This window comes from Castanea sativa, chromosome 1, assembly GCF_040712315.1.
Source record: "Castanea sativa cultivar Marrone di Chiusa Pesio chromosome 1, ASM4071231v1".
Classification (NCBI taxonomy): domain Eukaryota; kingdom Viridiplantae; phylum Streptophyta; class Magnoliopsida; order Fagales; family Fagaceae; genus Castanea; species Castanea sativa.
The window spans coordinates 10,890,131-10,916,405 of NC_134013.1; the positions used below are offsets into that span (position 1 = coordinate 10,890,131).

At 33.3% G+C, this 26,275-nt stretch overlaps 2 protein-coding genes across 2 annotated transcripts; both read left to right on the top strand.

The window, feature by feature from the left end:
* Positions 1–4,612: 4,612 nt before the first annotated feature.
* LOC142615734 (putative pre-mRNA-splicing factor ATP-dependent RNA helicase DEAH5) lies at positions 4,613–9,334 on the top strand. Its single transcript, XM_075788532.1, has 2 exons — positions 4,613–8,184; positions 8,813–9,334. The coding sequence occupies exons 1-2, from the start codon at positions 4,940–4,942 to the stop codon at positions 9,204–9,206; spliced, it is 3,639 nt and encodes a 1,212-aa protein (XP_075644647.1). The 5' UTR covers positions 4,613–4,939; the 3' UTR covers positions 9,207–9,334.
* An 11,289-nt stretch (positions 9,335–20,623) lies between these two features.
* Positions 20,624–22,855, top strand: LOC142608896 (ribonuclease 3-like protein 3). Its single transcript, XM_075780573.1, has 3 exons — positions 20,624–20,971; positions 21,863–22,006; positions 22,526–22,855. The coding sequence occupies exons 1-3, from the start codon at positions 20,624–20,626 to the stop codon at positions 22,853–22,855; spliced, it is 822 nt and encodes a 273-aa protein (XP_075636688.1).
* Positions 22,856–26,275: the final 3,420 nt, after the last annotated feature.

The window sequence follows — 26,275 nt, forward strand, 5'->3', positions numbered from 1 at the left end:
TTCTAGATTTTCAAATTGGTAAATGACTTCATTGAGATTGGTGGAAGCATCGTTTTAGCAGGGAGAATCAATATTTTTGTCTTCTATAAGATTGAACTTGGATGAAAGGCTAAAATATTTCTGGAGAATTGTAGTTGGTGTTTTAGTTTTAGTTTTATCCTTTAAAAGATAAAGTTGGCCCAGCATATGAAAGCCTTAGAGTTTGTTTGGATACTGCTTATTGCTGAAAACTGAAACACAGTAGCAAAATAATTTTTAAATATGTGAATAATACTGTAGGAGTCAGTTTTAATAAAAAAATTTGCTGAAAAAAACGTGTGAGCTGGGAAACGCACAAAACGCGCTTCCCAAACTCACACTTAAACATAGACTGCCCCCTTTGTAGAGTAATGAAAGATTCTAATTATCTTCTATTTAAAAGGCTAAAATAATTCTGTGGAGCAAAGGCCTTTGTTTCAAATCCAAATGAGGTTTTAATTCAGATGCCTTTTCAGCCAATTCTTTGGAATTATTAACCAACCTACAGAGCATTTAGGTGAAGGTCTTGATAATTTGATAGTAACTAGTGTTGTATTGATTATTTTGCTAGATTCTCTACAACAGAACTCCATGACTATGGATGGGTTAATTTGACAACTTCACATGGCTTATAATTCCTATTCTCCTAAGATGGCCACTAATAATGCTAACAGATTTTGTGAAGTAACATGGTTGGGTTAAACCTCCCTTTAGTTGCATAAAACTTAACTTTGATGCGATTACAAATCAATGACACTTGGTTTGGCTGTGTTGTTGAGGAACCATGGGGGAAAGAGCTAGAAAATTTGGACCAAGCTCATTCCCAAATGTGATCCTAATATAGTTGCAGCTTTAGTTGTAGACGGGCAGTATGTTTAGCAATTAAAATAGGAGCTAGTAATCCTCAAGGGCTTGACTTTGTGGTTCTAAGGCGTCATGATATTCATAAGATTCTGGATTCATTGTGGGGTTCCCTCTATTAGATTTTTCCTTGTAATAACATAGTGTGTGTAGAATTGGGACTACATATACTCGAGAAAATAGTCAGATACTCGATGTGGGTTTTTTTTCTTTGAAAGTGGAGTTTGATAGGTAATTTTAAAATTTTCAATTTAACGTTATGTTTTTAATTTTTTTTTTATTGATAAATCACTTTCAATTAGGCATTATATTTTGTCTTTTTTTTTAGATCAGATAATAGGCATTTTTAAAGTATAGTAAAATAGGACACTATATTATCTCTATATATTAAGAGGATTCATAAAATTAGTTATAGCTTCAGAAAGATGTCAAAAATACCCTAATCTAATTAGATAATCTTTATTCTTAAAAAATAAAAATAGGGTTAAAATTGTAATTCAACAAAATTCAGAAGAAAAAAAAAACAACTGGAGAAACATTTTTCTTAAAAATTAGCACACTCTATTCAAATATATTTCACGCATGTTTGATACATTTTTTCCAAAAAATTAACACACACTAAACCTAGCAGTTTACTTCATTTCAAATCCTAAATTTTAGTTTCTTAAAAATCACTTCTTATGTATTCTCACTAACAATAGGTAAACTTAAATTGAAAAATTACATTAAACTCAAAAAAAAAATCTCATTGCATATGCGGAGAGCATGAAATGAGGCTAATACTTAATTAATAGGAAATAAAAAGTTATCTTGTTTGATCTAATTAGCTCAACTAGTAAAGTTTTTATGGTCGAATAATAGATATGTGGTTCAACTCTTGCCTACACCATAAATTTTCAATTTAGCATTTTTTTTATAAAAATTTTTGGTTTTTGTTTTAATTTTTTCAAACCACTTCTTCTTTATTTTTGAATTATTAAAAAAAAGTGATTTTTAATGTACTCCCTTTTTCTTTTTAATGATTTATTTATGTTGGTGTTTGTTGTTTGAGTTGTTTTATCTTCACATCTGTTTGTACTGTCTTTTTTTTTTTTTTTCATCTTAATGAATGTATTTTTTATATCCAAAATAAAACTTGATGTGTGTGGTTTAATTGGATAGAAAAAAGAAACGTCTCAAATTGAGATGAATGGAAAATTATGACATTAAACCCAAAAAAAGCATATTCGCACGTGTGATGACACTAGTTTAATTTGTTTAAATGATATAAAATTATTTTAATATTGAGATTTTTTATCTACAAAGACTTGTGAGTTCTAATTAATTTTTTTTATAATTCAAATAATACGGTAGAAGAGGAGGGAATTTTTAATTAATTTAAACTAACATAATTTACAACTAAAAAAAACTAACATAATTTAGTGCTAAAAATGATTCTAAAACTATAAAATAAAAAAATACATATAGCAATAGTATAATCGATATAGGTATAGACTTTTTTGTTTTTTCAGAGGCTCTTCTATTTTTTATATAAAGGTTAATAGTTTGAATCCATTATAATTTGAGATTACTATATTTTTCAATCACAAAAATACGTAAGGGTGATAATGGGGAGATTTAAATTTATTGGGTAGAAGTTTGAAGTTGTTTGTGTGATTAAAATACGGGTGTACGGTTGGTTTTTTTTTTCAATAATGGTAGATGTGTTTTTTTTTTTTTTTTGGTTATCAATACAGTTGATGTGTTATTATAAAGAGACGTGTGTTTATTTTAATTTAATTTTTTTTATTATAGATGGATAAAATAATTTGAAATTTTTTAGGAAAATAGTTCTATTTTGTAGGCAATTTTTTAGTGAGAGTTAAAAATATATCTACTTATATATAGCCTCATCGCACGCGCGTGTGATGAAGCTTTTTTTTAGCAAAAAAAAAAAAACTCTGTGTTTTTATTTTATATATATATAATTTTTATTTTGAAAATCTAATTTATAAGTGGATAAAGTAATTTGAAAATTAATAAGAGAGTGGTCTTATTTTTTAGGCAACGTTTTAGTGGGAGTTAGAGTTGTATTTTTACCAAATTGTCCTTTAGTTTTGTCTCTACTTAAACATAGAGGTGTAAGAGCATTTTTGGAATAAAAAAATGAGGAATTCAAACAGGGAAAGCCCCTTAAATAATAGTACTAGCCTCATCCAAACAGGGGAAGCGTGTGGGATGAGGCTTTTTTTTTTTTTTTTTGAGTGGTAGAAGCAAAAAAAAAAAAAAAAATCTATGTTTTTTATTATTATATAATTTTTATTTTGAGAATATAATTTATAATTGGATAAATAAATTTGAAAATAAATAGGAAAGTGACCCTATTTTTTAGGCAATGTGTTAGTGGAAGTTAAGGTTTTATTTTTACCGGATTGTCCTTTAGTTTTGTCTCTACTTAAACATAGGAATGTAAGGGTATTTAAGAACAAAAATAATCCAGATTGTCCTTTAGTTTATATATATTTAGATTCTTTTTAGATAAACATGGGGTGTTTAGCTTATTTTTCTATTAAAAAAATAATAAATGTATAGTTACTTTGAAGAAGTGGGTTAGCGAAATAGTGTTTCTATTTTGTAGGCAATATTTTAGTGCAAATTAGACATGTATTTTTACCAAACTATCGTTTGGTTCTGTCTCTACTTAAACCTAGGGGTGTAGGGGTATTTTGGAACAAAAAAAAATCGGTCCAAACAGGTACAGCCGCTTAAATAGTAGTATAGATTTTTATTTTGAGAATATAATTTATAATTGGATAAATAAATATGAAAATCAATAAGAAAGTGACCCTATTTTTTAGGTAATGTGTTAGTGGAAGTTAAGGTTTTATTTTTACCGGATTGTCCTTTAGTTTTGTATCTACTTAAACATAGAAATGTAAGGGTATTTAAGAACAAAAACAATTCAGATTGTCCTTTAGTTTATATATATTTATATTTGTTTTTAGATAAACATGGAGTGTTTAACTTATTTTTCTATTAAAAAAAACAATAAATGTATAGTTACTTTGAAGAAGTGGGTTAGCAAAAGAGTGTTTCTATTTTGTAGACAATATTTTAGTGCAAGTTAGATATGTATTTTTACCAAACGATCGTTTGGTTTTGTCTCTACTTAAACCTAGGGGTGTAGGGGTATTTTAGAACAAAAAAAAAATCCGGTCCAAACAAGTGCAGCCACTTAAATAGTAGTGTAGATATATATTTTAAAAAAAAGTGTATATATCTATGGAAAATGCTATGTCCACAATATTTTCACAACATTTTACAACAAATCCTATGTGGCAGGTTGTTACGAGTTGTTAATGGTGGGGTAGAAAAGTAATTTCAGTGATAAGTTCAAATTTAAACCAATAACAACTAACTATTTCTGATTTGTTGTGAAATTGTTCTAAAAATGTTGTAGGCTTATCACCTCTCTCTATCTATTTAGTTTAGTTTTTTTTTTAATATTTAGATTTGTTTTTGGATAAACGTGTTTGTTTAACTTATTTATTTTATTTTAAAAAAAACGATAAATGTATAACTGCATTGAAGAAGTGAGTTAGTGAAAGAGTATTCTTATTTTGTAAGTAATGTATTAGAACAAATTAGGACTATCTTTAGTTTTGTCTTTACTGTGCGGGGGTATTCTGAAAAAAAAAAAAAAAAAAAATCCGATCCAAGAAAGAAAACCCTTAAACAGAAGAATAGATAAAAACTACAATTAAATGGAACGTATAGAGAATAGAGTCCCGTCCATCCTTCAATGGCGGCGATGTATAATTTCTGAAGGATATAAGTCCAAAATCTGATTTCAAATTAAATCTCTGTTACTTCGCATATATACTCTGATTTCAAAGAGGTGAGTTTTAGTTAATTATATATTTCCTTAGTACCAACAATTTAAACTTTCACACAGTGGAACTAGGGTTTCGCCTTCGCATATCAAAAATCCCTAAATCAGGTACGCATAAACCCTAAATCCTCAAATCTCTCTCTGTCTCTTTTCCTTCATTGAATCTCTGCTATATCTGTATCTTCAACAATGGCTCCCGCCTCTAAAGACGACGGGTTGAAGAAGCTCGAATACCTGTCACTCGTCTCCAAGGTTTGCTCTGAACTCGAAACGCATTTAGGGTTTGGAGACAAAGTTCTCGCCGAGTTCATCACCGATTTGGGCCGAAACTGCGAGACCGTCGATGAATTCGACTCGAAGCTGAAAGAGAATGGTGCTGAGATGCCGGATTACTTTGTCCGTACGCTTTTGACGATTATCCACGCTATTCTTCCTCCGAAGCCGAAGGAATTGAAGAAGGAAAGCGTTGTGGACGGTGAGAAACCTAAGTATGGTGCCCTAGCGATTGCGGATAGTAGGGAAAGGGCTAAGGAGCTCAATAGGGAAATCGAAATGGAGGCCCGAGAGCGGCGTAGAGAGAGGGGAGAAGAAGAAGAAGCAGAAGATAGGCATAGAGGTAGAGATAGGGACAGAGATAGAGATAGAGATAGAGATAGAGGTAGAGATAGGGACAGAGATAGAGATCGAAACAGAGACGGAGAAAGGGATCGAGATAGAGATAGAAGAGATAGGCGTGGTTACGATAGAGACGAGAGGCGTAGAGAAAGGGATGTTGAAGATGATGAGTATGATGATAGAAGAGATTACAGGAGTAAAGGAAGGCATGGTGATCGCCATGAGAAGTATAGGAGAGACGATGATGTGGTGAAGCATAGGAGAGACGATGAGAATGAAGATAATGGTGGTAATGTTGATCATAGGAGAGGCAATAGGGATCGGCGGAACCACTCGGATGAGCCGGAAGTGTATCAGGTTTACAAGGGAAGGGTTACGAGAGTGATGGACTCTGGCTGCTTCGTGCAATTGAGTGATTTTAAGGGGAAAGAGGGTATAGTACATGTTTCGCAGATTGCAACTCGGCGGATTACTAATGCCAAGGATGTTGTGAAACGGGATCAGGAGGTTTTTGTGAAGGTGATCTCTGTTTCGAACCAGAAGATGAGTCTTTCAATGAGGGATGTTGACCAGCATACTGGTAAGGATCTTCTTCCGCTGAAGAAGGGTCCGGAGGATGATTTGAATAGGGCAAACCCGTCTGGGACGAGGGAGGGGCCTACAACAAGGACGGGCCTTTCGGGGATTAGGATAGTGGAGGAGGATGATGCTGTTCCTTCCCGTAGACCGCTGAAGAGGATGAGTTCGCCAGAGAAGTGGGAAGCCAAGCAGTTGATTGCTTCAGGTGTTTTGACTCTTGCAGACTATCCCACTTATGATGAGGAAGGAGATGGATTGTTATATCAAGAAGAGGGTGCTGAGGAGGAGCTTGAGATTGAGATGAATGAGGATGAACCAGCGTTTCTACATGGGCAGAGCAGGTATTCAATGGATATGTCACCTGTTAAAATTTTTAAGAATCCAGAAGGGTCTTTGAGTCGTGCAGCGGCACTTCAGTCTGCGCTTATAAAGGAGCGTAGAGAAGTAAGAGAACAGCAGCAGAGAACTATGCTTGACTCTATTCCTAAGGATTTGAATCGTCCTTGGGAAGACCCTATGCCGGAGACGGGTGAGAGGCATCTAGCACAGGAGCTTAGAGGTGTTGGTTTATCGGCATATGATATGCCTGAGTGGAAGAAGGATGCTTATGGGCAATCCCTTAGCTTTGGGCAGAGATCGAAGCTGTCCATTCAGGAGCAGAGGCAGAGCTTGCCAATCTACAAATTAAAGAAGGAACTCGTTCAGGCTGTGCATGAAAATCAGGTCCTAGTTGTAATTGGTGAGACTGGTTCGGGTAAGACAACTCAGGTAACTCAATATCTAGCAGAAGCTGGATACACAACCAATGGTAAAATTGGCTGTACTCAGCCCCGTAGGGTGGCTGCAATGTCTGTGGCTAAGAGGGTTGCTGAAGAGTTTGGTTGTCGTTTGGGTGAGGAAGTTGGATATGCTATTCGATTTGAAGATTGTACTGGTCCGGATACTGTCATCAAGTACATGACTGATGGTATGCTTCTTAGGGAAATTTTGATCGATGAAAACCTTTCTCAGTACTCTGTTGTTATGCTTGATGAAGCACATGAGAGGACTATACACACGGATGTTCTTTTTGGATTACTCAAGCAACTAGTGAAACGGAGACCTGACCTTCGCTTGATTGTCACGTCTGCAACACTGGATGCGGAGAAGTTTTCAGGGTATTTCTTTAACTGTAATATATTTACAATTCCTGGTAGAACTTTTCCTGTTGAGATACTCTACACCAAACAGCCAGAAAGTGATTACCTGGATGCATCCCTAATTACTGTGCTACAGATCCACTTGACAGAACCTGAAGGAGACATCCTTCTCTTCTTGACTGGTCAAGAGGAGATTGATTTTGCATGTCAGTCTCTTTATGAAAGGATGAAGGGGCTAGGTAAAAATGTTCCAGAATTGATTATTCTACCGGTTTATAGTGCGCTACCAAGTGAAATGCAGTCAAGGATATTTGAGCCTGCACCTCCAGGGAAGAGGAAAGTGGTAGTTGCTACCAATATTGCTGAGGCATCTTTGACAATTGATGGAATTTATTATGTTATTGATCCTGGGTTTGCAAAGCAGAATGTGTATAACCCAAAGCAAGGGCTTGATTCGCTGGTCATAACTCCTATTTCACAAGCTTCAGCCAAGCAGCGAGCTGGGCGTGCTGGGCGTACAGGACCTGGGAAATGTTATCGTCTCTACACAGAGAGTGCATACCGCAATGAGATGTCCCCTACTTCAATTCCTGAAATACAGAGGATAAATCTTGGGTTAACTACACTTACCATGAAAGCTATGGGGATAAATGATCTTCTGTCTTTTGATTTCATGGATCCACCTTCTCCCCAAGCTCTCATTTCTGCCATGGAACAGCTGTACAGTCTAGGAGCTCTTGATGAGGAGGGGCTTCTGACCAAATTGGGCCGGAAAATGGCAGAATTTCCTCTTGAACCACCATTATCTAAGATGCTGCTTGCCAGTGTGGACCTTGGATGCAGTGATGAGATTTTGACTATCATTGCAATGATTCAAACAGGGAATATCTTCTACAGGCCTAGGGAGAAACAAGCACAAGCTGATCAGAAGAGGGCCAAGTTTTTCCAGCCAGAGGGAGACCATCTGACATTACTTGCGGTTTATGAGGCTTGGAAAAGTAATAACTTTTCTGGGCCCTGGTGTTTTGAGAACTTTGTTCAGTCTAGATCCTTGAGGAGGGCACAGGATGTCAGAAAACAGCTGCTCACCATCATGGACAAGTATGCTTTCTATTTTCTTTTTAAGTTGTTCTATTATTTTCTGCCTTTATCTTTGCTCCAAGTGCTGCTTTCATATCTTCTGCAAATTTTAGGCACCTGAGACTAATCTCTTGGGTGTCCTTGTGTAAATTGAGAATATTATTTCTTTTCATGCTTGAAAGAATAGTGTTTGTTGTCCATCCTAGTTTGGATACCACAATTATGATATTTGGTCCCTATGCACCAAATAGGTCAAATGGCATTTCCTGGCCTTTCCAAGGGAGACTTCCAGGGTTTGAGTCCCCCCCTCCCCCACTTAAAATGTAACAAACTGTGTGTCTGTGTGCTTTCAATCTGTGTAATATCAGGACTTTTCATGAGCCCTCATGCTTGCTGGCAGAGAAGTTTACTTTTTCCCTCATTATCCATTTAACTACTTGCAAAATTGGCAGCAAATGCTATAGAAAATTTTTAATTTGTTGATGTAGCTAATCATTGCTGTACCTTTTTGAATATCTAATTTTATGGGTGCCATATCTGTTCTACTGGTTCTGTTGATGAAGCAATAGGTGATTATTGTTTATAGTTTTTTGTCTGTGGAGCTTACTTGACACAATTATACTGATATATGAAGTTTAAACCATTGCAGATATAAATTGGACGTAGTGGCTGCTGGGAGAAATTTTACAAAGATCCGAAAGGCGATTACTGCAGGGTTCTTTTTCCATGCATCTAGAAAGGACCCACAAGAGGGCTATAGGACCCTAGTAGAGAACCAACCGGTCTATATACATCCAAGCAGTGCTCTTTTCCAGAGGCAACCTGACTGGGTCATCTACCATGAGCTGGTGATGACTACAAAGGAGTACATGCGAGAGGTCACAGTTATAGATCCTAAATGGCTCGTGGAACTGGCACCTAGATTTTTCAAAGTAGCAGATTCTACAAAGTTGAGCAAGCGAAAACGACAAGAAAGGATTGAGCCACTCTATGACAGATATCATGAGCCGAATTCTTGGCGTTTGAGTAAACGCCGTGCTTGAGATGTATTAACGTTATTCATTTTGATTATGAGTATTGCTGTAAATGCTGTTTTCCTTGTATAATTTTCTGATTATATTTTGACTTGCTAGAGACCCTTGAAATGATAATGATCAAAAGTTTTCCCAAATTTTAGAGGTTGGGTCATTTGCTGGTTTTCAGTTAACACTTATCTTAGTTTAACATTACTGCTATTAATTGAAGTTATGACTCTTGACTTAACTTTGTCTGTTCAATCCAAAATATTAAGGAACTTATCCTCTTAGTCTGTAAGTGGTTTGCTTCTGTAATAGGGGATATGCAAAGAATACTTGCTGAAATCTTTAAAATGGACTTGTCAGACTCTGGTTGACTATGGTTTCTTCCCCCAGATTCAGTCCTTGGTAGCTTTACATTTTTCTTAGTTATATGAATTCTTTATCTGAACAGAATTTGGATGAAGTTTGGGGTGTTCTTTTATCTGCTGCAGTGAAGACCCAAGACTCTATGATGTTGCAGCCTAGGTTTTTGAGTATATGTGAGGCAAATATTTATTGCAAAAGCTGTGAACTGGTCCTTGCAGCTTCAAGTTGTGGAATCTAAACTACGATGGAGCATGAGTATCCAAGAATCTGTCGAGGTAGGTATCTTTCCTTACAAAGCCAGAGTATTTCTTTTACCTTTGCGCATGCATTTTGTCAGTTTCCTCATTTGTTTAGTTCACCAGTCAGGATTATCATTTTGGCTTTTATCCTATTATGACTATATTTAATTACTCCATAATCATCATTTCTTATTGCTTCATTACGAACTTTACGGGGTTGGACTTAAATAATTTAAGTATATGCATCCTCTTCAGCTATCCTAGGATTCATTATTATGTGTTGTGTATGCCAATGTTAATCTCTCATCTATACATATTTAATAAGGGAGGCATAGCCATAAGTTCAGCTTAGCCTCCTATTAAGCCACTTCAGACGTATGAAAATCTTGTCACCCCTCTCCCTTTCTCTTTGCTTGCAGAATGTTGTCCCTTCTTAATTTTCATCCATCTTAACCTTTGAGGCGTTGAATTGAAGGCCAAATGAACCAGTGTAACATTCCATGCAGGAGTCACTCCATATTACAATATCTATCTATATATGATTTCATCTCTCCCCCTCTCAGCCCTTCCTTTCTCCTTTAAACCAATTTGCCTCGAGTATTGACTCTCTTTGTTGCACTTCCCTTTCCCGATCTCCCTTCAACTCAGTCTCTATGAATTTGAATCGTGTTACTCCGAATCGAAGCCTCTGATGATGGGTATGACAGACACAAATAGGGGAATTTCTCTTCTGAAGAAGCATGTTGAGTGGCTTTGATTTCACCTTTGAATTCTGATTCAGAGTAAGCTAAGAAATTTGCAGCGTTTTGTATATGTTATTTTGGTATTATCTCGTGATTATTTGTTATTTTTGAATGCCATATGTTCAATGAATCCCAGCGTTCTGTATATGGTTTGATAATTAAATTAAACGAAAAAAACCTCTTCAGATGATGCTGAGGGGAAGGGTAGTTATCAAAAAATAAAAAAGGAAAAAAGAAGACGATCTTCTTGTGTTGTCTGCCATAGATTTACTCAAACAGGTAAGGGTAATGGCTTGTTTCCATTTTATTGAGTTTCTTTAAATTGCTTAATTCTACTCTGTGTAGAACCTGCTGTACAATTGATATGTGCATTACATAGGCATGTGATAACCTCTGTTGAGGATGGATGGACGTTTTTATCATCTGTAATCAAATAGGAAGCTTTGGATTCTAATTAGCTCAATTGGTAAAGTCTTTGATGATTGAATGAGAGAGTGCGGGTTAAATCACTTCAGAGTTAACAATCACTTTTACCTATAAAAAGAAAAAAGAAAAAAAAAAGTAATCAAATAGGAAGCTGAAGTTGTTTATCATCAAGTCCTGAGTTGTATGCTCATGTTGGAAATAGTTTTATTTAATTATTTGGCCATGTTAAAAAATTGAAGTCTAGATTTGGTATATGGAACAGCACTGTCTGCGTATTTGCATCTTAAAGCTTTTACAGCTTGAAGTTTGATACTGAGTCACTAGAAGTTGGAAAAAAACCGAACTATTTGCTTGCTTGGAAGTTGAAATAACCAATCTCTCTTGTATGCTTAATAGTTTTTACTTTGAGTTGAGTCGTATTAAAATGTGAGTTATTAGGACTAAAAGAGAGAGAAGGAGAAAAGAAGTGGAGAGAGAGAAAGATTTGAGAGAAGGTATAGGGTTGCGTTATGCTCTCTAGCCCATATTTATATTAGGGTTTTTGCCATGACTAAGAGGATATCCTTATGCTAACTTAAAATAACAGGCTAATTTAAAAAATATGGAGCAAATCTTAAGACTTTTGCGTTATCATTGATAATGCTCTGAACTGAAACATACAATGATGTCACTTTGGATCTATAAAGTTGCTCTGTCAAACTTCATTGTCAGTGTCTTCCATCGTAATTGTGAGAAACCAGATCACCTTATGTAAATAAATTGTCATGGTGGCTTTTTATTTCAAGATATTACTGCTTTGGATGAAGTAATTCCCTTACTAAATTTATTTCAGATTACTTCTGCGTAGTTATTTATTATTCATAAATCTTGAAATAACTGTACCTGAAGTTCCTTTTCCTGGTTGAATAATTTTCAATTTGAAATATTTATAATCCTGGTCCTGACCAAAAAAAAGAAAAGAACAGCTTAGAAAGGACTTCAATTTAAGATGCTTGGTATTGATTGCAAGAGAATCATGGATGATGAGCATGCTCTTCGAATTCACAGATACAATAATAAGCCTCTCTAGCTGTATACAAGCCAGAGCTCTTGCCTGAAGAGGATGTTAACCAGTGACTGCTCTGCCTGAGAGTTGAGACTCGAGGATGATCCTCTGCTCATTGTTGATGGTATGTTTCTTTGTTTTGTCTTCATTACTCTAAAATTTACTTGTCAACAAAAAATTGTCAAGCTTAATGTTGTTCCCATAAAATCATCATTGGTCCCTGATATTGTTCTGTGGTTGTCATCATTTGAGCAAAGTAACACAACCCAGTAACTCTGGTATCACAGCGAGCGTTCTATATTCCACACTTGGAATAATGCACAGAACTAGGGTGTGCACGGTTTGGTCAGTGCGGTTTTTTTTTCAAATTTATTACCAAACCGATAGAGATCGGTTTTTTCATAATTGAAACCAATGCACACTGCCAAGGGTTGGTTTTTTGACTTATAGCAGTACGGTTTTTTGCGGTCGGTTTAGTTGGTTTGGTTGGTTTGAAATATTAAAAAAAAAACTGTTTTTTTTTAATAATAAAAAAATTGGGCTTTCAAGCCCAATTTCAATATATCAACTTGTTCAAGATTTCAAGTAAATGCAAACTGATTTTTTATTTAGCAAGCCATAAGAAATCTAGTCACATAAAACAGAAGCAAAAGAAAAGTCAAATTAAAAAAAAAGAAGTAAAAATGCCAAATAATATTTTTCTACGTCCGGCCAACACACAAAAGCATATTCCAATGCATACTTATACCATAATTACTCATTACTCAATCAGACACTAACAATATGTATTACTCCATCTCAATATATATAACCTAAACAACTATAATCAGAATGTAATGCAAATAAAATTAATATCAACTTCCATATATAAATAAATAAATAATTAATTTTTTTTACCAAAGAAATGTTTTACCATGAATATATACTACAACAAATAAACAAAAGCCAATGCCTAATAGGTAGTATGGCAGTACCACAGTAGTTACACTAAGTAGCTCAAAATCCCCAAGTCAAAAAATATAAAAATACAAATACAAAAGTACTGAAAAAAAAAATGAAAATACTAAGCAATATGTTGAATCATTAGTGATTATAGCTCAAAATCTTTCTTAGTGAATGATTGAAGAGTAATAGCTCTCTTAGTCTACCTCAAAATCAAATTGCTGGAAAAAAAAAAGATGTCAATTCTCGTGGACTTGTATAGAGAGAGAGAAGAAACGGGTTAATTGTTTGTGACTATGAAACTCACCAGCGGTGTTGCGGTGGACTGGTAGGGGGTGAGCACTGAGCAGCAACTTCAGTGTTGCAGCAGCAGCAACAAAGAGACGAGAGAGAAAGAGAGAGTTCTAAGATAGGTTATGAGAAAAAAACCATTTATATGCTTGTTAAAATTTATAATCCTAAAGTAAAATTATGTCGTTTTATTGTTTTATTTTTATTTTTAAATAGCCCTATTAAACTGAAATGTTCCGTTTCATTAAGTCATATATTAGGAAATGAGGATCATAGATTCATAGCATCATCGTCTTTATTAGAATTGGACTCAGATCAGAAGAACTGGAGAAGCCGAGAAGTGAAGAACGATATACATACATGTATCAGTTCGGTTCGGCATGTATCGGTTTTAAATTTCCAGCTCCAGTGACTACACCGCATTGGCATTGGGATTCCCTTCGTGCTCTGATCGTCGGCATCGACTTCATCGGTTGATTGCAATGGCGGTGCGGGACGATTGGCACCAGTCGGTTGGATCAATGCTGGTGACTTTCTACTCACCCCTACACAGAACCTCTATATATGAAATACAAGTGGATAGAGGTTCTTTTATTTTATGACAAAGTTTTAATCATTGGAAAAAACTAGGTGTATGGTGTCACTCCATTTAAATCAATTCAAGTAATTATTCTCTTTATATGGTGGAATGAAATTTTAAATAAAGATTACCATATATTTTTGAGAGTATCAAAATCATATCTTTTCCATAGATGAATATTGTATATATAATATCCTAAACGACGTCTCCAGTAATTAATTTTCAATAATACAGACAATTTTTTTTTGAACCAACGGTAGTATAGCCAAGCTTTTGATTCCATTGTTTTCCAAGTATCGCATTGATGATTTTATCGCACTGCTTTTTGAATGTTCAATCCTAACAGCTATTACCACACGAGGGTGTGGCTTGATGATAAGAGTCCTTGTTCTGCACCCAAAGAGGAGCGGTTCGAGCGATAACTCTAACAAGGCTCGTGTGGTAAACGTAGTATTACTTATTGCCGTCACGTGGCGTGGGATCGATGAGCCCACACCGGAGACCCCCTTCTTTTCATTCAGCAAAAAAAAAAAAATCCTAACAGCTGTTAGATTTTAAATTGTCCTATTCTAACAATTGAATTACCATATATTATTATTATTATTATTATTATTATTATTATTTACAAATGGATGCCTTTAAGACATTTATTAATCATTCATTTTTTTAAAACTTTTTATGGGAAATTTTTTATGAGTACCTATTAACCAGGTTCATATAAAATTGGGTTAAAGTTACTTGGGTTAAATAAATATTACAACTACTTAACTTGGATCCTCTCCTAGTAAAGAACTTTTTTTTTTTTTTTTGGTTGATAACAAGGGTGCTTAGATTTGTTTGAACATCTAACTATCTCCTTAGGCATGTGCAGTTTTCTCGTCCCACACACACCGGGTAATATAGGGAGGAGTCCCTTAGGATGGTCCTAAGATGATGACAAGAGCTTTCAAATCCAGGATTTAATAAATATCATAAAACCTTAAGAACTACTAATAATTGCTAATGTAGGAAGTTCAGTGTAAAACTTTTTTTCTTTTTTCTTTTTTGGCTTGAATAGCTTAAGCCTACTGTTAGTTGATTATGGGTGTAACAAGTGGCTCAATCATTAAGGCTATGTTTGGTTGGGTGGATTTTGGGAATAATGGAAAAAATGAGTGGAAAATAGGAAAGAAAATGAGTAGGAGGAGTGTTTGGTTGGGAGGGGGAGGAGGAGAGAAAAGTAGTGGGGGCTAGCTATTTTCTCTATAAGCCCACCAAATCTCAATCTCTCCAAAATGGGAAGAAAATTGGAGTGAAAATAGGGGGCAAATTGTTAGACTAAAATGCCCCCCTTCCAATATTACAAGGTTATGCTTCTTCTTCTTTTTTGTGGCAAAAATACTATTTTGGTCCTTACATTTTGAGGTCACAGTCAATTTGGTCCTTACATTTTTGTAGTCATCGATTTGGTCCTTGATATTTACAACTTGCAGTCGATTTGGTCCTTACTGTTAAATCATTAACAGAAAAAGTTTACGTGGCAAACGGTGTTCATAGTTGGCACACATGTGGCTAATAAATTAATAAAAAAGTTAATTGTTATGAAGAAAAAAGCCACATTAAAAAATAAAATAAAATTTTGAAAGGATGAATTAAAAAAAATTCCCCAGCTTTTCTTACACTTTCTTGGCAACCAAACACAACCTAGAAACACCAATATCAACTTAGCTATTCTTACACTTTCAAGTTTCAAGTCACCCATATCAACCACCGACCAAATAAACCACACAAATTGACAAGAATAAACACTGAAACAGTTACCAAAATCATACCTATATCGTTTTTTCGATTCAAACCCAGCAAGCTTTTTTACTTTTTATGCGTTTTCTTCCGAGTTTGGGCTTCTAGATTTTGTTAAATTCTTGTTTTATTGCTGGATTTGATTCAATTCACGTTTCTAGGTGTGTTTGGAATGATTTGGATTTCATGGGTTTTTATAAGTGATTTCAAAACAAGAATTTAGACTTAAACCCGTCCAAGCATGTTTGTTTATAAATGATTGCACCACTGAGCCAAAGCTTAAGGTTTGCATTGTAATAATCAATCTTTAATAAAAAAAAAAAAAATTGAATTGCCTTTGTGGTGGTTGCCATTACAAACACAAATCTAACCTAGAACCCAGTGACCTATTCAACCACCATTTACACCAAATCCCCAAAATCCCAAATCAAGTCACGCCCACCAAGTCACCCACACAGCTTGTACAAATAGACAACACCCCCCACTCGAACATAAAATAGGTAAGGAACAAAGAATAAATAAAAGTGACAAAAAGACTAAGCACTGCTGAGCACCATTGGTGGAGGCGCCGCTGTGCACCGCCGCCGACATCCGCTTGGATCTCGGAAAACACAACTGACATCCGACTGTCAATCCCCTGAAACCCAGTAAATATCGCCCAGTACAACTCTTCCATGAATTTTTAATATTTATTAAAAATATTTTTTCTTAACCACATCAGCATTAAGTGTCCAGCTATGTACACCGTTTGCTATATAAGCATTTTCCGTTAGTAAGATAATGGTAATGACCAAATTGAATGTATGAAAATAACAGAGGCCAAATTAATTGCTATCAAAATATAGGGACTAAATTGACTGCAACTCCAAAATATAGAGACCAAAATGGTGTTTTCGCTTTTTTTTTTTTTTTTTTTTAGTCATTTGCTTCTTATTGACAGTTTTGTTTTGTTTTGTTTTTTTATTAGCTATTCATTCCTCTTTGTTTTTTTTTAGCCGTTTGTTTTGCTTCTTTTTTTTTTAAGCCGTTTGTTTCTTATTGACAGTTTTATTTTGTTTTTTTAATTAGCTATTCGTTCTTCTTCTTCTTTTTTTCTTTTTTTTTTTCCAGTATTGTTTTTTGTTTTTTTAAGCATTATAGGTTTTTTTTTTTTTTTGAAAATTTTTTTGGGCTCTTTGCTCTTCTGCTCTTTTTTAAAGATGAAGTGTCCATTCATATTATTTATACTATCTATAAAATGATTCCCCTAACTCTTTGAACTGTTCTTAAGACTGAACTTTTTATGTTATTCAAAAATACTCTTAAAACTAAGGTTTAACCGGAATAAAACTTGGGGACAACTTGGTAAAAATATATCTCAAACTCCACTTAAAATGCCTACAAAATAAGACATTCCCCTACTAATCCATGTTTTCAAAACAAACTTATCCTAAATTTATTTTTAAAAAAAATTCTCACTCCACTTTGTATATTTCCTTCAAAACCATGTTCAATTTTTTTTTTTTTTTACTTTATCAAAACTCACTGGTTTTTTAATTTAATTTTTGGGTTATGTCATAATCTAAAAATTGAGATGAATGGAAAATACTCTTTTTGAATATTCAACATTTTATTAATACATTTTACTAAGTTTGTGGTAGTTTAAGAGTAAAAATTAATTTTCCAAAAATTTTACATTTCATTTCTCTCTCTATCAAAATTAAAATTAGAATTAATAGTTTTTGGAACAAATTCATTACTAAAAATTCATTGTTCAATAACTAAGGCCCAACATTGTCAAGAGAGACAATGACTATTTAAAATATGGTATTTATTCTAATACTAATTGTTTCGATATTTTAAGAATTAGAAGTTTTATAATATGTTTTATAAATATATGAGAATAGTCTAATTAATATATTAAATTAAGTTTTAAAATATGTTTCTAATTCATGTATCGCTTATAAAATTTTAAGTAATACTATAATACATTTTACATTTGCGTCTAAACCCAAAATGTGTTAAGTCAACCCTAGACTAGACTCTATTTTTACGAATGGTAAATTTGAGCGATATATGAAAAGAATCTATTTGAAATTGAATTTAGGTATTTAATAGAAACAACACCATTTATAATCTACAAATTTTTAGAGCTTTTTGTTTTTTATTTGAAATACTTTACACATATGAAAAATCTTCATAAAAATATGGCCATATTTTTTGCATGAAAGAAATTTAGCATGCCAATAACATAGTTAATATTGCATAATTTTGGCATGATCATTGTGATATTTGTAAATAAATAAAAAATCAATAGAGTTTAAAGTTGTTAAAAAAAAAATCAAAGTAATGGCTTTTTGTAAAGAAATGTTTAACAATAGTACCACTATTTAGGATATTGGAAGAAACTAATAATTTTTCGTAAAAATGTCTCTTGTTAAATTATCGACTTATACCATAAAATGTGTTGAGTCAAACATAGATGTGACTCCATTCTAACCTTCATAACAATCCTAGCAATTTCATAGATGTAACCCTAGTTTTGAGTGAATAATTTAGATTTAATTGATATTAATTATAATTTGATAAGACAAGTCTAAGAAGTGTGTTTGGCCAAGTACCCATTTTTAGTTCTCATCACCCATAACTCAACAAAATGAGTGATGAGTGAGTAAAAATGAAAACAACATTTTGGTGTTTCCGAGTGATGCAAACAGAGTAATGGTGACAATGTTGTAATTCCACTCAAGCTATGGGGCCCATGGTCAGTTTGTTGTCTAATCCTTGCCAACCCATTGGCTGTGGGACTCCAACATAAAGGTGTCATGGTGGAGCATCTGTGCTCTATCATCTCGATGGCCTAGAAGCTAAAATCAGCTAAAGTTCTTGGTTTCGATCATTACAAGGAATCAAAGAGGAAATTAGAAGTGAGGGTCACCAAATAGCCCATGGTCCACGACCCGACCCAAAAGCTCGACAGCCCACTGGGCTAATGGGCGACCCGACTCGTTGTCATCAAAGCCCATGGGTAGCCCACTAGCCTAGTGAGTCAAGCTATGGGCTAGTTTTTATGCCTATACGCACTCGGTGGGCTAGCCCAGTAGCCCAACCCTTTGGCCTAATCTTTTGCCCAACCCAAAAACTTAAAATTCATAACAAAAATATGTTGGAGGGGTATAAAAGATTAATCTTGAGCTATTATAGAGGAATTTCTTAAAAGAACTCCTCTAAGTGCCAACCATTAAGATACTTAAAGTGATTGTGCTAAACTTAATTTACTATATATATTTTTTCCTAGTAGTCTAGCAACTTTGAACTAACTATTTGACATTTTTTCATATTTAAGATTAAAAAAAAAAACCATTTAAAGCCTTAATAAAAAAAATTAAATAGGTTTCCATAAACAAAACAAAGAATTAAATAAATTTGACTGAAAAAATATTGTAATGAAGTATTAAATTCTTTGATTTTTTCCTTTAAAAAAATTAATTAATTATTCCCTTATAAAAAATTGATTCTTTTCTTATAAAAATAATAAAATAATATGTTAACATAAGTCCATGGGTAGCCCATTAGGCCCAACCCAATAGCCCAACCTGCTAAAGACAAAATGGGCATTACCTATGAGCAGAATCATAGATTAGGGTTTTCTCTTTTGGCCCAGTCTGACCCGGTCCGTTAACTAATTAATAGCCAATTATACCTAGCTCATTGTGCCCATTGGCCAAGTAAGAATGGGTTGGGCTAGCCTAACCCGGCTGATTGACATATTGTCTAATTTGAGTGAGTCAGTACGGGTGGGTCTCACGTGAAGTGAAAATTTTTTAGTTTTTAAAATGAGAACTCCACCAGATTTTAAGCCAAACGGACCTGGCTTTGGGTCATGGATATTTTCAAGTTACAATTATGAGTTTTGGGCGATGAGATTAGAGTAGTGAGATATGAGATACCCACAAACCAAACAAGCCCTAACAATCACATAAAGGTTGTTTACCAATCATCAATATTATCTCATGCTAAAAATTTATTAAACAAACCCATGTAGTAGTACGAAGGAAAAATTAAATAATTAGCTTGTTACAACTTACAAGAATCACGAGTTTATACATTCTCAAAAAAAAAAAAAGAATCACGAGTTTATAGGAAAATGTATCTGAGCTGGTGTCATAACCAAGTCTTGAAGAAGTTTAGCTGATTTTAGGATATGAGTTTAAAGATAAATACTTACTGTTGGAAGTTTTTACTTTTTATTCATGCCCATTCCACAATTCAGATAAGTATTAGGAAAAGAACAAATCTTACGAACAACTGGGACAGTTGATGACAAGAAAACTATTTTCTTATATATATGCAAGAATAAATGTTTTTTTTTTTTTGACGATGTTGCAAGAATAAATGTAGATTGTTCAAAAATAATGTTGTAAATGATAAACTATAGAGGAAATTATTAACCCTAGGAAAAAATCCTAATAAAAAAAAGAAAAAAGAAACTAAAAATAATTTTGCGGATAGACTTATAAATACGAACATGACAATGGAAACTAAGGATTTAATTGCACATGGATAATATTTATTGCAGTTATTTGATATCATCAGGCACGAAGATGACATGCACAATGCAATAAAATTGTGGGAATGAGTCTAATTTCTTTTTGCTGGACTATAATGCAATATGAATTATTTTTTTTAAGAGAAAGTTTCAACCTATGACGTCCGCTTCTGATAATGACTCTTTTTCATCAGACCAAAATATCAATCAGTTTTTGGTGTAAGCGGTGATTAAACCCCAGATCTCTTTAAGTTGATTACATATATATAATTATAATTATATTTGTAATATTAATTTTCAAAAGCATGCAAATTTTTACTCATTAAAAATCACCTAAAGATTGATCAACAGTCATCAATACTATCTCACGCTTTTTAGATTTGCTCCAAATGGTTTTAATTGCTAAAGAACTATTATTGCCTAATATAAACAAAATCAAAAGGCAGTACCAAGAAATTAACAATTAGCTTGTTGCAAGTTACAACTGACAAGAATCCCAAGTATGGAGGAAATGGTCTCTGAATCAAATCTTGAAGAAGTTGAGCTGATTCTAGGATACCAGTTTAAAGACAAAAACTTATTACTGCAAGCTTTTACTCATGTTTCATTTCATGATTCAGATAAGTACTCAGAAAAGCACACATCTTATGAACGATTGGAGCTCATGGGTGACTCAGTACTCAACTTATTAATGATAAGAAAACTATTCTTCTTATATCCGAAACTCTCTCCTGGAAAGCTAACTTATCTTCGTTCAGATAATACCGACAATGAAAAACTTGCACGTGTGGCCTTCAAACAGGGTTTGCATCGATTTCTACGCCACAAGAAGCCTCGTCTTGAGCAAAGCGTAAGTCATTCTGAAAAATTTCACACCATTTAAAGGTTAAAGATTTGCATAATAGAAAAATTGTATAAAATTTACGTAGTGTTACCTAAAAATGACCTACATTAATTTGTGTATAATTAAAAAAATTTATAAGTTTATTGTGATAATCATGTAAATTTTTACTAATACTATTCATTTTGTATTTAATTGTTTATTCTTTCTTTAAGAATCTTGAGATGAAAAAAAAAAGTGAATAGTAGCTGTTGTGTATGAAGAAAATGAAATAATTTTAAAAAGAAAAATTGATATTTTAATAAAATATAATGTAAAATAGATAATCTGATGTAGGGTATTTTGAAGAGTGAGTATATAAAATAGGAAAAAAAAAAGAAAGTTCTTATGCTACAATAGACAGAAATCTTTGCATGGAATGAAGAAAAAGAGTAGTGCTAACAATTAAGGGGCTTTAATCTCACCAAAGCATACTTTTAGACTATTTCTATTTTTGTCTTCAATTCCTTTTGTGAAAACAGCAATGGGACTAAAGTTTCTAGCTTGAATTTGTATAAGGTCAAGCAGAGAGGTGAGGCTCCAAAATAAACATAAATATTCAATTAAACTAATCTCAAGGTGAGCTCAAAAAATAGGGAAAAAAAACCATTCAGATTAAATGAAATTGGTTTTATGAAATGGTACTCCCCTAAAATTTAGTCAAAATGACAATTAATCCCAAAGGCTAACTATGGCTTAGCACTATTAGTTACAAGTTTGATTTTGATGTGATTTTAGTTATTAAGAATCACCTAAAGATTGATTTTAAAACCAAGAATTGTTTACTTGTTGAGCATCAATGCAAGGACATATTTTTATATGTGTTGATTTTTCAATTAACTTTATGTAAACTTGTATCAGATTCAAGAATTTGAGAAAGCAATGGTGGATTATCCTCTGCATTCCCATCGCCTTATTCGTGCGCCAAAGATCCTAGCTGATGTTCTTGAAGCTGCAATAGGGGCTGTATTCATCGATAGCAATTCAATAGAAACTGTGTGGAAGGTATTTCCCCTTCCAATCATGATCTCCATAATCAAACTTTGCCTAACAGAGTAAATGTGCAAAAAGTAAGGCTTCGTTCATAAATTTACACTACCACTTGTGTCTTGCAACTCAAAACATTTTGTCATCCTTAGGTGAGAGATGACAATTAAGAAAGAGATCGGCATATTGAAATTTGGGTCTAGATTGAATTATGGTTGCGATCATTGACAACATTGTAGCATTTTATTTTCTGTAAGCATAATTTAAAAATTGTAATAATTGACCTAACAACCAAATTTTAGCATGCGCCTATATCTTGCACTTGCAACTATTGTTTGAATAATTTTATGAACATATTTACTGAATTTAATTGATGTAGCCGAACCATGGCTTGAAACCATACCTTCTGGAGAAAAAGAAAAAAAAGAAAAATCGATTAATTATGTCTGATACTTACTTAGATAAGTAAGCAATTCATGATAGGCTTCATATTATAGCAGTACTTGACTGCACATTACATTGTTTATCATGTGGTAGGTTTTTGAGCATGTGTTGGAGCCATTCATTAGTTTGGAAAAGCTTGGAGAGAACCCTGTTACAACACTCTTGGAGATATGCCAGAAGAATGGATGCAAGCCTAGATATGATACAGATTCATGGGACAAAGACCAAACTGCTAAAGTCTATGTGAAGGACTGCTTAGTTGGGAAGGCCACGTTTGGAAAAAAAGACATAGCAATCAACAGGGCAGCTAAGGATGCACTAGACAACATTGATCAAACTTACTTGGTGTTTTCCATGCAAGAAAAGGATCAAAAATCATCAAATGAAGTGCTTTCTGAGGAGGAGAATAATGAAGATAGTTAAAGGGGACAAATGCCTCGATGAAATTTGAGTAGTTTTTTTTTTTCTTGGGATGAATTTTGATCAAAGTAGTTCAACACACCCACATTGGATGAAGTCCATGATTTGGGGTGCATTGAAACATTTTGGTCATTGGAGAGGGCCTAATTAAACCCAACTCTGCAATAAAATGAATTGTGAAAGAGCAAACGGCAATCGTTTGCTGTTGTTGTCACTATTTTATTCTCTTATCAAAATTTACCCTTATATTATTTTTAGTTTGATTTTACAACAAGCAATCTCACAAACTTCATTATTTCCTATATGATATTCTAATTCCAATCCTAGTAGGCGATGTCAGTATATATGACCCATGGGGTGGGAAATTAAGCTATGGGGTAGGCTAAGGAAAATGGTACGGTGGTAAACGAGTCGGGTCTACATATGTAATAAAAGTTCAAAATTTGTTCATTTAACTTTACTCGAATACAAGCTAAATTGGGTTTCATCACCAAATTAAATTTTATGTCCAAACTTGATTTATTTTATTGTTAAACAAGTTCGAATTTGTTCATGGTTACTTGATAAACTTATTCTTTCCCCATTTACAATAAACTTCAACACTAAAATTGTTTATACCTTGACAAATCTATAGTAATGATAAATAACTAAATTGTATATAAATTTATATTATTTGCGTTAATTAATAAAATGATTTTATTTATACTAAAATATTATTTTGGTCCTTAAATTTTACTAAATGTTTGTTTTTAATCTCTAAACTTTAAAATGTTCTTTTTTTTTCATTCCTAAATTCTGTAAAAATGTTTTTTTTTTTCAATAGTTTAGAGGCAAAGAATAGGGATGAAATTTTTTTAAAATATTTTAGGGATGAAAAAAGATCTTTTTAAAAGTTGAAGGACATAAAGTGAAACATTGTCAATAATTTAAAGACAAAAATTTTAAATTTTAAAGTTTAAAGACGAATACAAATTTATTGATAAATTTTAGAGATCAAAATAATATTTTATCCTTTTGTTTATGAACTTATACAAAAATTCACTAATGTTGTAATATTAAAAATAGATTCACTCAAGTCTATATTGTGGAGTCTTGTTGGTCCAAGGCTCCAGCCTAACCACTGCGCCACCAATAATTATATTGGTTTATTTTAGAAACGATGAAACTATTAAAAAAAAAAAATTAAAGCATATATATAATTATCCTTTTTAAAAATGGTGGCCGTTTATCATTACCTCGTGATTTCAACAGAAACAAACTCAAATTTCTCTCCTCCCAGTCTTTATGGGTCTTTGCTTTTCCTCGCATTTCGATTATAATAATAAGATCAATACCATGTTCACACTGAGTTCAAATCATGTTGTGTAGTTTTTCTTTTGGTAAGCAATCATGTTGTGTAGTTACTACTTACCATTTAAGCATTCAAAACTTAGTACAGCTGCAATGGCATTGGCATTGGCATTGGCATTGGCATCATTGGGCCTAGGTGCTTGAAAATACAGCAAAATAAGTTGTATGACATCTATCTTTCTTTGAGCTTGGACTTTTCAGTGCTGTACATCATACTTAATATTGACCATATGATCATCATCAGGTTCTTTACCGAGGATAAACTCTAGAGTCTCTATAGACTTTGAAATACTGGGCCCACCATTCTTCTTCTTTTTCTTTTTTTTAAGAAGTGGGTCCATCATATATTGGATGCTTACACGTGGACAGACAGACAGATTCACGAGGAATCTCAACTTTTTCAAAAGTCAGATCTAGTTAGACTAAGTGAGTTTGCCTCAGTTTTAAGTTTTAACACCCCCCCCCCCCCCCTCCTTCTTCTTCTTTTTTTTTTTTTTTTTTTTTTTTTAATTTATATACTTTTAGCTTTTAACTTTTTTAAACTACTTTTTTTTTTCTTTTTTCTTTTTTAATTTTGGCGAAAAACTCATTTTAATTCTTACATTTTTACACGATTCTTACTTTGGTCTCTAACTTTTTTTTTCACCGCTTTTAGTTTCTATCTTGAAAAATGCGTCTCGTTTTTGTCCCTATCGTTACATCAAAGACAGAAATTACACATGTGGCAAACGGCATAAGTTAAACATATTAAAATAATGTCCACAAGTCTCCACGTCAGCATCTAAATTAAAAAAATTAATTTATTAATTTTAACAAAATAAAAACCAAAAATCACATGAATTTGGATCTAAATGTATCTTGAACAAGAACACAACCCCAGATCTAAGAACACAAACCCATAAATTAAAAAAAAAAAATCATTTATGTGCGTATTTGTGTGTATGTATGTGAATTTAGTTTCTTTTTGTTGCAAAGGAAGGTCAGGTGGAGGGCCAAAATTGGAAATTAACCCAATTTGCCAAACAATATAATTAGTAGGCACTGTTACAAAACTATATTTTTTATTAACATCTAGAGTTTAAAAGAGTCGATTTTGGGCCTAAGAATCAAGTCTTTGAGGGTCAATTTTCATGTTCTGGTCAAGTCTGAGTTGACATTTTTTCCACGTGACGTCTACTTGAAAATCGAGTCTCTAACACTCGATTTATATCAGTAAAACAAAGCGTTCACATTGCTTTTCTTATTTTCCTTCTTTTTTCTACATTTCATTTTCCTCACTACCTCTCCATCTGTAAAACCTTGCGTTCACATCGATTTATATATGTGCATCTATTCTCCATGTCTCTCTCCTCACTACCTCTCCATCTACTTCTTTCTTCCTCCACGTTGATCTGCACAAGCCCAGCCGCCACAGATCCATCGCTGTTGTCCCATGCTGACCCATCTTAGCCTTACTTCTCTGTTTTCGGGGTTTGTGCTTGCGTTTCGAGGTGGATTTCGGGCTAAGAAATGACCTTTATATTATTCTGCTCATGACAAATGGGAGATTGGATGGGAATTTTTTAAATTTTTTTAGGGTTATTTTCCTAATAATTTGTTATTTAATTAGTATTTGATCATAGTATTAGTATTCAAATAAGGGTCATGCTAACGAGTGCCCTAAAGGCATTCGTTAACAATTCATTTTAAGAAAATTTTGACACCACTTTTATAGGAAATGAAAAAAACTGTCAAAATATTAATTGTTTTTTCTTTTCTTTTCCCATAAAAACTTTCTTTAAATAGATTATTAACCAATACCCTAAAAGCATTCGTTAGCATTTCCCTTCAAATAATAATATTATTACCATGTTTAGTTTTATTTTATTTATTAATAAAGCAATGATTTTTTATAAAGAAAGATAAAGCCATCAAATTTAAGTCCCCAATTTAAAAAAGTTTCATTGCGACAACATTTTTAATCATTTTGTGCCAATCAAAGGGTTGATCTAGTGATTAATAAAACTTCATAAAATAGAAGGTTCGATGTTCAAATTACTAGTTAATATCCTGGAATCACTACAAAAGTATTTT